Raw genomic sequence first — 13,184 nt, 5'->3', positions numbered from 1 at the left:
AAAAAGAATCCAGAAATGATCCTCATTCATATTATTAGATTTAACCTTCTCAATTTCAATACCGCCTTTTGTCAAGCCCTCAATTTCTAATTTATTCCTCCTTTTTCTTCAAAACCTTCCCCATCTCCATTTTCTGTTTTCTTTCTTCTTCTTCTTCTTCTTCGTTCTGCTTCTCTTGTTCTTCTTGCTTATTCTTGTAATGTCATATCTTGGTTCGAACTAATGGGGCTTATCTTATACTAACACATATGTAAAGCATTCGTCCTATGCAGTAGTAGGTACTTAATCCTTCTTCATCTTCTCCACAGTTGTATTTTTGTTACAGGTAACTAGTGGTGTCAATCTTTTTAGGCTTAATTCTGAGAAATTCGTATCACAGAGTTACACATACCATGAATTTCTAACATCTTTGTATAAAAGCATACTCAACCAGCTAGGTTTGAGCATTGATGTCTCGCCTTCTATCTACACTCTCCTTGTATTGGCCACTAAAGGAGCCGCAACCTCACCGTCGTTTAGATTGAGAAGAGGGAGAGAGACATAAGAGCAGAGGGAGAAGAGACGTAATACAAGAACAAAAAGAATCAAACATGTATAAATTGCATTAGATTCAACAGCAGTAATTGTACAAAACAATCAATCATGGTGATAATCATACACGGAGAAGTCATCATATAGAAGATGTCCGTCCTTATAGTGGAGGAGGTAGTAACAATCGTCGCAGAAGTAACACGGGTTCTCCTGAGCCCACTTGTCATCTACAGTTACCTTTGTTGCTCGAAATATTTTACAAGCGTAACATTTTTGTATAACTGGCTTCACTTGAAATAAGAGTATTGGATAAGCTGCCCTGTTTTGTATATCTTGGGGATGAATCAATCTCATGTCACGAATTACAAACGTATGTCTGCAGTCTCCCTGTCCCAAGTCATTCCCCAAAATCAAGTTATGCAGCCAAATCACAAGAACAGCACAACCATCGACATGTACAAAGACCAAACATGAAAAACTACAACGCCGTCCAACCAAAATCTACGATTTGTTATATATTTTTTATATATAATAAGACAGTTGAAAACAATCATGGTTTGAAGGCAAAATTCCCAATAAGCGTGTCCATTTTATCTTGTTGCTCAAATTAAACAGTTAAAAAGTAAAAATGCTTGTCTCTGCATCGTTGAACCTAAAATTGTCCAGACAGTTAAAGGTGCTGATGAATTTCGTATCTTACTACGAGGATGAGAAAATAGATCCTATAAGATAACTGACTCCAGTTTTAAATAATACTAAATATGCATATGGACTTCATAAAGATTCTCAACATGTAAAATATGTAGGCAAACCACAAAATAACATTTCCCTTCTAAAGCATGAACAGATGGTAACAGAGATCTGTACCTGGTGACAATACAGATATCCAGCACCAAGTCGGAACTTCAAGTCCGAGAATTTAGTCTTGTCCATGTCGACAGCTCTGAAACTAGGCAATTGTGACCCTGTTACATCTCCTACGACTGCCTTCTGCTTCTTTTTCAATTCTCCAGCTACAACGCTTTCCCATTTTTTCAGAGCAGCGCCCTTAGAATCTTTAAGCCAATCGAATATAGGTTCGCTATAATCTACTGAGGAGGGATCTCTCAAATCATTGCAAAATGTATCCTACATAGGATAGCAATATACTAGATTTTAGAGCAAATACTATCTTCATCATGAAAATAACGAGTTAATACATAGATTTCTTACTTCTACAAGGAAGTATCCTGAAGGATCATGCTGACCAGCCTTTTGCATCACATGGTCTGTCAGGCAGTCGATCTTATCCCTCAGTTCAGTCAAGGTTTGTTGTCCGAGGACCAACAACTCTTGGTTCTGCAAACAATCTTACTATGTCAGAAACAACAGGAACTTGAGGCAAGAACCATGAGAATAAGCAAAAAGAGTACTGCATAACAAAAGTGCAAAGGAAGGAAACCTAACTATTTTTTTCTTCGGCCTACAGTTTACCATTTCCCTAAACAATACTAAAAGAAACCAGATGGACGTATGTACATAAAAATCACAAGTCTATTGCATCATTTTTGGTCTTGCTCCACTCTCAGTGGACTACCAATTTATTGAAGGGGATTCGGCCACAAGGGACCAAAAACCCAAGTCTACAAACCTAGCGAACTCAAAGCAATTCCGAAATAAAAGGGGCAGATCCAGTTGTTCTTTAGGCTTAATTCCGAGAACTTCCTATCAGAGTTACGCGTACCATGAGTTTCTTACATTTTTGTATAAAGCATACTCAGCCAGCTAGGTTTTAAGCATGGATATCTCTGTCTTTGGAGTTTCTGGTCAATGTTTGTATCTTATGTAACGTATGCCTTGCAAAAATGAAGAATTGCATTTGCACACATCTCAATCATAGAGGCATGTCAGATATTTCAACCCTACAAATCAGAAGCCCAATAAAAATTCTAGCATTATAACTTGACTAGTAGGAACTATACAATTGAAAAACAACGAAACCAACATCTATTCAATATGACATCACCAAGAAAACACATTGAAGATGCTATACCTTCAACCTTTTTTGCACACTTTGGTAAACCTCAATGGAAAGAGCAACGTCTGGATATTGCGCAGGTACAAATTCCTGAATGCTGGATGACTTCACCTGATTTGCATAGGAGGGGAAAAATACAAAATCAACAATCTGAGAGGTCAGAGTCGGCAAATTAAATATGACTGCATGCAAACATGTATTTTAGAGTCAAAAGCAATCAATCGGCTTAAATGACATTGGTTTCAGCAATGAGATCTGAACAACATGAAAGTTACAACTTATTCTAGGTGCAACCAGCATTTGCCTCTAACGGACAACATTGGGTTTGAGATCTGACTCGAGTCATTCCTCGACCAGTTTTGAGGAAACAGTGGGAACAATTTGTTCAAAACACAGTATAACAAAATAACATAATAGCCATAAAACAAGTCCTGGTAATTTCTCATCAATCAGATAGGAGTGAAGGACATTCATTAATATGAATCTCTGTTCATTTTCATCTGAGAGTTATATCAAACGGTCAATTTTACTAGTAGGTATGGCACTTGATCACCACATATCAAAAGTTCAATCGCATGACAAACCATTTACTAACAAAGATTCAGTAACAATTTTGTTTGAAAAACCTCCTACAGTAACATGGCAGTGAAGTAAGTTGATGTTCCATCATAAAACCAATTGGTAATATGCGGAGTAGCCCAACTTACTTATAAGCACATGCAAGGTCTCTTATTCATCAAAGTGGGATGCATTCTCAACACGACCCTTCACGTGTGTCGAATTTTCAAGTCCAACATATGGACAACACAACAGGATGACGTGGTAGTGAAGAAGTTGATGTTCCACCATAAACCAATTGGCAATATGGGGAGTAGCCTAACTTACTTATAAGGCCATGCAAGGTCCCTCATTCTGCCAATGTGGTATTCATTCTTAACGTCTCCCCCCCCCCCCCCCATCTGGCGAATTTTACGTGCGACAACATGCTCTGATACCATGAAAAAAGTTGAGGTTCCACCATAAAACCAATTGCAAATATGGGAAGTAACCCAACTTATTTATAAGCCCATGCAAGGTCCCTCCTATCAATGTGAGATTCATTCCCAACAAGGTAGATAATAGCTTAAGAGTCAAGATGACTTATATAGAACTTGAAGCATTAGTTAGTGGATTTCCAATACAATCTAAAAGACATAATTAACAATAAACATTCACAATAGGCAACTCTTAAGCAAACCTTCACTGATGAACTTGCAGATCTGAGGGGTATCATCCTATCAATTGTCCTTGAGGATGCAATGGAAAGTTCAGTCGTCTTCGAACTACGGCTGGATCACCGTAAAGAAAAACATTTAGTTCAAAATGGAGAGACAAATCATTCAGCAAGTTACAGAGTCATTAAACTAACTTGAAAGAATGCAGAGTCACAGCCGATTTGTCTTCCTCTTGCTTTTCTTTTATTCTTTTAACACGCTCCACCCTTGCAATATAAGTCTCCTGGAATGTGGCAGCAGTTAAGTTGGTACTACAATAACAAATACAAATATATATATATATATACATATATTTATATATAAGCAAGGACAATGAAGACTGTAATGCAATGACTCTTCTACATTGCAATATCCTTTCTGCCCAACGTCACCAGGGTACTTATAAATAATTTTTCATTTCACACTCTTTCTCTTATAAACTTCCCTTTGGCGGAATATTATCCTTAAAACTAGATAGTTCTTCTCGTTCAAATTTTACTATCTCTTACGCCCAATTTTCAACAGCATTGGCCTAGGCTTTCAAAATTAAGGAAGATGTAAACTCTAGTATAACTAAATACTATACTAAGTACTAACAGCTTAAATAAATACATTAACAGCACCCAAGGAGAAGTGAAAATATCTTACATTAAGAGCATGCGCATTTGCCTTTGTTCGTTTTCCCTTGCTTGATGTCTTTGTACAAGCTTTATCATTTGATATCCCAGAATCACTTACTCTCCTGAAATTGGTGCATATAAAAATTCAATAATTAATAAAAAATAATACGGAAATTCCATGAACAGATAAATTATTAGAAAAAACTACAGGATATTTGTCCAAAGTAGATATGAAGAGTACAACAATAATGCCGGGCTTATATAAACAAGTACACTCGGTACCTAGTTCCAATCACCAAAATAGAGGTAATTTGCAGTACATGAAAAAGTCCAGGCGGTCAAGACAAAAGAACAAATGCATAGATAAGAAAATCAAATACATAAGAATCAAGGAACTACATGATCTTGGTCCATACTACATGATCAAGGAACCACTCACACAATTCCAAAGTAAATTTGCTCACTCATGTATAGATATGACTGACCTGGAAAGCTCTTCTGGAATAGGTGAAAGATTTGAGGGACCTTCATCGTCCTACAAACAAACCCATAATAAAACCGTAACTTGTTAAGACAAGCATCATAACTGTTAATGAAATCCATAAAATTATTCTCACCCTAACTTTCTCATTTGACCCTCATTCTCTTAAAAAATTCCCTTAGGTGGTATATTAGCCTTCAAACTAGATACTTCTTCTCATTCGAATTTGACTACCTCTTGCACCCAATTTTCAACAGCATTGGCCTAGAATCTCAAAATTAAAGGAGATATAGACTTTAGTATAATTAGATACTATACCAACTAACAACAACTTGGATGAACACATTACCAGCATACAATAAGAAGCGAAAGATATCTTACCTCAAGAGCGTGATTATATTCATTTGTTCGCTTTCTCCTCCTTGGTTTCGTTTTACAATCTTTATCATTTGAAGTCTCAGAATCATTTGCACTCCTAAATTTGGTGTATAAAATTCAAATAAATGAATAAGAATGAAATTCACAGAGCGGATCAACTATTACAAGAAAATAGAGTATATTTGTCGAAAGTAGACAATAAGACTATAACAAGACATGTGAAAGAGGAAGATAAATACTGGGCTTACATAAAAAAGTATTTCCATAATCTAGTTATAATCATCAAGAGAGAAGTAAAAGTTGAAGTGCAAGAAAAATTCAAGACAGTCAAGAAAAAGGGACAAATACATAGATAAGTTAATCAAATACATATGAATCAAGGAACTACATGATCTTGCTACATATGCCAATGTGTATGAGGTACTGCGATGACCGCACAATGACACTAAAACCAGCCACACAATTCCAAGGTAAATGTCTTCATGTATAAATATGACTGACCTTTCATTGGAGGGCTCTTCAGAAATAGGCGAGAGACTGGGAGCACCTTCATCATCCTACAATCAAACACATAATAAAACCATAATATTAAGATAAACACGATGTATGAGTCATCAAAGCTCCTTCAAATCACAAACAAAGAACTATGCACAAGTTGGAGAGTATTAGTGCACCTTAAATGCTTCCGTGATAGCCATATCGACTAACTCTTCCTCGGTCAAGATTTTAAGCTCATCCACCCTACGCCACAAACAATGCCACTCAGAATCCAAACCCACCAACCTAGAATCCAAATTGAAAAAGAAAAACCCAAAACATGGAAAGCAAAAGCAAAAATGCTTACGAAATATCTTCGTCACAGACTTGGGATGAATTTGGAGACACTTCCACCTCTAAATCCTGCAAAATGAACAGAACACAACTCTAATTAAACAAACCCATCAACAAATAGCAATGTGATACAAATTATAAACAATTCAACCACCAATGGAACCTGAAGTTCTTGGAGAATAGAAGACAGGAACAGAGGGACGCTGGTGAGGGGACCCACAACATTGGGAACGTAGATGGGCCCACCTCTGGGAACCGAGAGCTCCTCCTCCTCCTCCTCTTCCTTATCACCACCATTATTGTTGGCGCCGCCGCTGCCATTCTCCGTCATCATCTATCCGCCGCTTGCGTAAAGCTTTAAACTTTAATCGCGAGCGGGGTGCAGAAACGATGAATTTTCGGAATTTCGAATAAATTGAATGGGAGGAAAATGGGAGAGCAGCGTATGAAGGAAAAAATGGTTTCAATTAGAGGAAAAATAGTGTGAAATAGACATAGCTGCGAGGAGAGGGAAGTCTAGGGTTTGTGTGAGAGTGAGAAGGTGTATAGTTGGAGACGAAAGGGTGTGTCTTTGTGCCTGGTTGCCCAAAGGAAGCACTTCGTCAGTTCATTGGCAAGTAATGTTGTGGACTTACTGCTGCAGATGATACCGACGCAAGATGTCGTAGACTCGTAGTCTCCCATTAGTATCCATAGCCTTGGCCCCCAGCAACTCAACAAGGGAAAAAAAGAGGAAAAAGCAGGCCAATTTCTTCTTCTTATTATTATTTTTTTTTTTAGTCCTTTTATAAAAAATAATTATTAAAAAACAAGTCGTAATTTATATTAAATAAAGAATAATGCCAGGTAAATTAAAATTTTAAACCGAAATTTGTAAACCAAATGATGTAACTGTTTTTAATTGGATTATTATTTAAGTGTTGATTAACATGCTTATTTTTTATTGGTTACACGTTATTTGGTTTGCAAATTTGTTTAAAAATTAAATGCAATCATCATCTAATGATCATATATAATTAATGTGAATATATGTATTTAATACAATCAGCATATTGTAAACGTTGTGTCGTTTTTGACTCCTATAGGCCCAAAGGAACACAAGTCCAAAAGAAGACAAGAGAAGGAATACCAAAGCCCAACATAATTGGGAAGGATGATCACAAGGGCTATAGACGATCGCTTGGCGGTCTGGGTTGCCTGCCAATAATGAAGCCGAGCCTTTTTCCCATAAAGTGATTTATGACCATCGGCAACAAGTTGGTGTACGAACAACTTTATAGCACGAAATCCCAGGGACACATGGACAACCTACTCGGATGTGGATTCCCACCAACTTAGGGTCGAGCAAGGTGCTTGGGATGCATTGTCCTAAGAAAACATGCAAGTGGACCAAAACAGATATCACTTTGATGCCACATGTCAACTAAAAAATGAAGGGGTAGCTAGCAGGTCAAATTTACGTATTCGGTGCATTAAATGCAAATGCAGTGGAAGACTTGAGCCTAAAGATTTGGGGATCATGGAAGGCCTATATAAGGAGGATGAGCACTCCTTAGAATGGGTCGGACAAATTGAGAAAGAAAAGTGAATGTATGGAGCCGAGCGCTATTTGTAACATTCTATTCAATATATATGAGAGACTCATTGGAAGTGGTCCAATTTTGAGAGATGAACAACTTAAATGTTGTTGCTCAGTTCTTATCATTCTAATCCCGTACACACCAAGTGCAGACTACACGACCATATTGGTCTTTGTTAGCCTCACCAGATTTGAGCGTTAACATATATGACCATCGAAATGAAGATTGTATAAAATACATATAAGTACTGTAGTCAAATCCTTAATTTTATATTCATTATTAAAACTTATTAAATATTAAAAAGGTATAAGTACTAATTTCATACACTCTAGTTGATAGGGAGTGTTCTCTTGGGCTATCTCCAATTTAAAGGGTCAAAGTTAAAAGTTAGGGTAATATTAGGGAGACTAAATTTGCAAACTAAATAATGTGTCACCAATAAGAATAAGCACGTTTATCAATATTTAAGTAATAAATAAATCATCAACTTCTATGTCCTTTAGTTTTCAAAACTTTGTCTCTAAATTTAGTCTTCCTAGCATTATCCTAAAAGTTATAACTTATAATGTCATATTTGACTGAAAATGCGGTGTTGCAAATTATGATATTTATAATATTTACAATGCATCAAGACATCCAATTGTAGCGAATAAATAAACGAATACAATTTTTTTTCGAAAAAAACTAATATAACTACCATTTAATCTAATGGTCAAATAATTTTAAATTTGAGTGATTTTAGTAAAGATGATATTTGAGAGAAGACATAAAAAAGTGAAGGGTTAAATCGTTGATATATGATGTGGAGTAAGCCTTCACAAGTCATTTTGCTCTTTTTTTTATGCAACTATAAAGCCCAACTGTTTCTTTGGTTGGTTTTGGTTTTCACCTTCACACCCATCATCTTTCTTACCCCCCCCCCCCCCCCCAAAAACCAAATTTTCACCTTCACACCCTTCATCTTTCTTACCCCCCCCCCCCCCCAAACCAAATTTTCACCTTCACACCCTTCATCTTTCTTCCAACCCACCCCACCCCTCCCCCTCCCCCCCCGGCGGCACCCCCCCCCCAAAAAAAAAACCTTGAAAACGAATTGGTGTCAATGATCTGTACCAAGCAAGATGTTTCCTTGTTCAACATATCAAGTGGTTGTCGGTAAGTAAAAAGGTTAACACAACAGCTTCCCTTATCAATCAAACTCAGGTTCACCACATTGCGGTATGATAAACAGCAAAATGAAGCTAGTTGGAGTTTGAAGTGGCCAAACGAATACGGAATATGCGATGTTGATTATGTGTAGAGTGTGGGATGTATGTAGAAAGTGTGAGCATAATATGAGAAAATATTTAGTGTGTATTAAGATAGTTAATTAAAAAAAAAAAAGATGTGTGGTGTATTCAGTATATGAGTGTGTTCAATGTGGAACCTAAATAAAACAACTCTATATATATGTTTTTTTTTTCCGAAACTCTATATATATGTTGGGTTTCTACGCGTGGAGGTTTAACACACCCCATCTTCTAAATTATTGTGTTAGTTTTGAACTCTTCTCCCCTCTCCGTAATCATAGTAAAATTAAAACACAAAAACCCTATCTATATATGCTTAACAAGAGAGGAGTAGCACCGCGGATACCTAATTAACAATATAACATGGCAGACGGCCGCCGGAAGCAATAGAAGCAACTGGTCCCCATGAATAACGGGGCTCGTATTGACAGCAACGACATTATCATTGAGATACTGTCAAGGCTACCAAGGAACTCTTTACGACGATGTCGTTGTGTATGCAAGTCATGGCGTGCTTTAATCTCTGATCCTGATTTTATCAGAATCCATGCAGTCAGAGGACTCAACAACGACTTGAAGCTTCTAATGTTTGATATGTGGGGTAATCCCATGTCCATAGACTACGAATCATTTTCGTCGTTATTGGTACAGGCATGGAAATATTAGTGATGAAGTTGTTCCGCGCTGCAGACTGTTCCATGCTGCAGACATAACAAATTACGAAGACGATTTTGCATGTGGGTTATTGGTTCTTGCAAATCCCCACCTGTCTAGAGCGCCCTTGCAGTGTGAGTCTTTCGTTTCCTCTTTGTTTAATTATAAAAGAATGTAATTTTTCTTTTGAAACATCATATTAATTGTTGGGTGTGCAAGGTTGAAAGGTTGAAATTACTTAATTAGTGAAAGCAGATGCCTCCAGAAATATTTTCAAGAGTTTGTATTTGTGAAGTATGCTTAATTTAAGGAGTTTAAGAAACCTAATTAAAATATAAACCTCAGGAAATTATTATTACAAATGAAACTTGCATTTGTGCAAAATTTGACCAACAGTAAAGATTATATGCTGTTGTTATCACTAGCTTCTTGTTAGGATACAGCATCTTCCAATGCATATTATTCGCTTTCTATTTCTGTTTATTCTTTTCCCGGAGAGTTATAGACAAACCAAAAAAAGCTCCTAAAACACTGAAAATGTTCGAAAGTTTTAATTATATTAAATTGATCCTACAATAAATGCATTCATTGGGAGCTTTAATGAAAAGTTATTAAGATTAAAACAAAATTACTTAATAGAAAATTATTAATATTAAGGGAAACAAAAAGGCGGTAACATTCTTGTAAGGGTAATGTTAGGAAAACTAAATTTTTTAAATCAAATTTGCAAACCAAATGATGTGGTTGTTGGTGATTGGATTATTATTTAAATATTTATTAACGTGCTTATTTTTTATTGGTGATATATCATTTGTTTTGCAAATTTGATGTAAAAAAATTGGTATTTCTAACATTACACTTCTTGTAAACAAGTTAGTTTAGTGGTATTATAGTAAATAAAAAAAAAAAAAAGACAAAGGTATTTTCATAAATAAGTTGAAGTTTAGAAGGTGGTGACATTTTCTTAAATAAGTTGAACTTTGGTGCTGACTTTTGGTACACAATTGTGTCTTTATTTTAATAAATTTCCATTAAGTGTTTTTTTGTAAAAAAAAAAAAGGCTTGTCAGACTCTTTTAATTAGTTTTGTAAAGATTCTAAATGCGTGAAGCGAAATGTGAAAAATACATAGATACTAAATGCAGGGGCTTGAGTATCCTTAAATTGATCATCATGTCTCAATTTTAGTTTAGCAATCTAAACGAGGGAACAAAAAATTCCTTCCCAAGTATATAGCTCTCCTAAAATGAGCATTGTTCTAAAAATCCCTGCCTAGCGCCGTCTAGGCGTTAGACGGCTGGCCACTGCCCCGATTAATGTCTAGGCATTTGCAAATTAAGAAAGGGCGCCTAGACCTATTAAGGCACCCGTCTAGACCCACCTAGACACCTGCCTAGGTTGCAACTCACTTAGATAGAAAATAGATAACTTTCCTTATGCATTTTATTGTTTCCAATAAATTGTAAGAGACTTATTGAACACTTCCCGATATTTTCATTATATTCCAATACTTCATAATATATATGTCGTTTGTACTATACTTGACCAATCCCGAAACTACTGAACACCGGTCAACGTTATACCGTCAAGGACCCAGAAGAGTTTCCCTCCAACCAGGAGGCCAATCACAGCGCGACACGTGTCGACATCAGAAGCCAATCACATCGCGACACGTGTCGACATCAGAAGCCAATCATAGCGTGACACGTATCAACATCAGAAGCCAATCACAACACGACACGTGTCAATGTCAGAATGAAACTAGAAACTCTCTTCTATAAATAGAGATTATTCTCTCACAATATTTCCTAATGTCATTTGTACTAAATCATTCACTAATACTCACTAAAGGAGAGCTTGAACCTATGTACTTGTGTAAACCCTTCACAATTAATGAGAATTCTACTCTGTGGACGTAGCCAATCTGGGTGAAGTACGTACATTTTATGTTTGCTTCCATGTCCCTATCCATTTACATACTTATCCACACTAGTGACCGGAGCAATCTAGCGAATGTCACAAACTTAACATTTTCTGTTGTACCAAAGTCCTCGCTGATTTTGTGCATCAACATATATCATTCTATTTTCTAGTTTATGATGAAATTATATATATTTTAAGTATAAACATACACTTATTTACACGAAATACAATAGATTTACTTAAATCCGTCTAGTCCACCTAGGCTCCCGCCTAGCCGTCTAGGCGCTAGGCTCCAACCCGCTGCCCGATTGGCGCCTAACATCTTTTAGAACCTTGAAAATGAGTAGTCCTATAGAACAGCTGCAACAATTGTAGACAGTGGTCGAAATGCTGTCATGAAAACTGGACCTCTCGTTCTTACTAGCACAGTTTGCACATAAATTACAAGTCCCAAAATCACAACTCCCTACAAAACAATTTCACCTCATCAAATTTTCCATGGCCTGTGCAATAAAAACATTACACATTTAAAAATCCTTTCACTGTACACAGGAGCAAGAAGTGTAATGTTCTATGACAACCTCCAAGAGGATGCTTTGTGATCAAGAATCGCTGCCATGATCCCCGTGAGTAAATTCCCCGATATAAGCATGCGAATAATGTCAGAACGATCGGTGCTGGATCCATTTCAACTGTTACTGTCTGCATAAATCATATTGCATAAAATGAGTATTGATTGTAATAATTTCCATGCAACAAAAAGTTGTTCATAAAAGATGCAGGTTTTTCTGGCACCGGTGAGATGTAGAATGTTGACAATGCAAAATATGATACAAGAAGGACAAGCGAGCCCTTTAACTAGTTTCTGTCTGTGGATGATTTTGAGGTAGCTGCAGTTTGATGGAGCCTTCGGTGTGCATTAAAATCACAGCAATGCGCTTGTATAGGATCATTAGCGTTGCGCTAGCAAACCCGACAAGAGTCCCCCCAGTCTTTGCTTGCATACCAAGCTTCATCATATCGAATTTCCCGAGTACATCATAATGTAAATCCTTAAAACCCTAATGCAATAATCAAATATATGACTTCTATGTAATTAAATGGATTTCCTTCACCTGCAGAAAACTGCTATGATGAAGTAATACATGGAATAAGGTTGGTCACGGCACTTGCAAAAGCCGGTGAAGTGTATTCAAGTCCCATGTCATTCGATGTTCTTCCTAACAGTCCCTAACATAAACACGAAAATTTAGAGGATTAATCGAAATTAGATTACTTGTTCCGAGACTAGCAAGTCTCTCACCCAAGGAAGACCAAGAAGAAGACATTTCGCAAGACTGGAACGCTGATTTTGTTCTCCTTTTTATCTGCCAAGAGATAGGTTAACTAGAGGACGAATGGTTTTGGTCCAACGAGCCCTAATTTATTATTGGAACTTTAACGAAAAGCTTCCGGTACTGTTCATTTTAACGAAAAATCACATTTTTATACTAAAAAGTCAATCATGATACTATTCACTTTACCCTTTATTTTGTCCTTATCGTTAAAACTCAAAGTTTTCAAACCTTTTTTATTAGTTTTCCTTTTATTAAATAGTCACACTAATCAAATAATACTTGAGGTTGTAA

At 36.5% G+C, this 13,184-nt stretch overlaps 1 protein-coding gene across 1 annotated transcript; it reads right to left on the bottom strand.

Moving 5' to 3' along the window:
- Positions 1-577: 577 nt before the first annotated feature.
- Positions 578-6,830, bottom strand: LOC126611115 (snRNA-activating protein complex subunit). Its single transcript, XM_050279289.1, has 13 exons — positions 6,275-6,830; positions 6,125-6,180; positions 5,955-6,021; positions 5,782-5,837; positions 5,284-5,377; positions 4,907-4,956; positions 4,450-4,543; positions 3,957-4,045; positions 3,786-3,876; positions 2,564-2,659; positions 1,744-1,869; positions 1,399-1,659; positions 578-918 (listed from the first exon to the last, which is right to left on the bottom strand). The coding sequence occupies exons 1-13, from the start codon at positions 6,443-6,445 to the stop codon at positions 637-639; spliced, it is 1,533 nt and encodes a 510-aa protein (XP_050135246.1). The 5' UTR covers positions 6,446-6,830; the 3' UTR covers positions 578-636.
- Between the last annotated feature and the right edge of the window lie 6,354 nt (positions 6,831-13,184).

The sequence above is a fragment of the Malus sylvestris genome, chromosome 17 (genome assembly GCF_916048215.2).
Source record: "Malus sylvestris chromosome 17, drMalSylv7.2, whole genome shotgun sequence".
Taxonomy (NCBI): domain Eukaryota; kingdom Viridiplantae; phylum Streptophyta; class Magnoliopsida; order Rosales; family Rosaceae; genus Malus; species Malus sylvestris.
The sequence above is the reverse complement of the archived record's forward strand: the minus strand, read 5'-3'. Positions and strand labels throughout refer to the sequence as shown.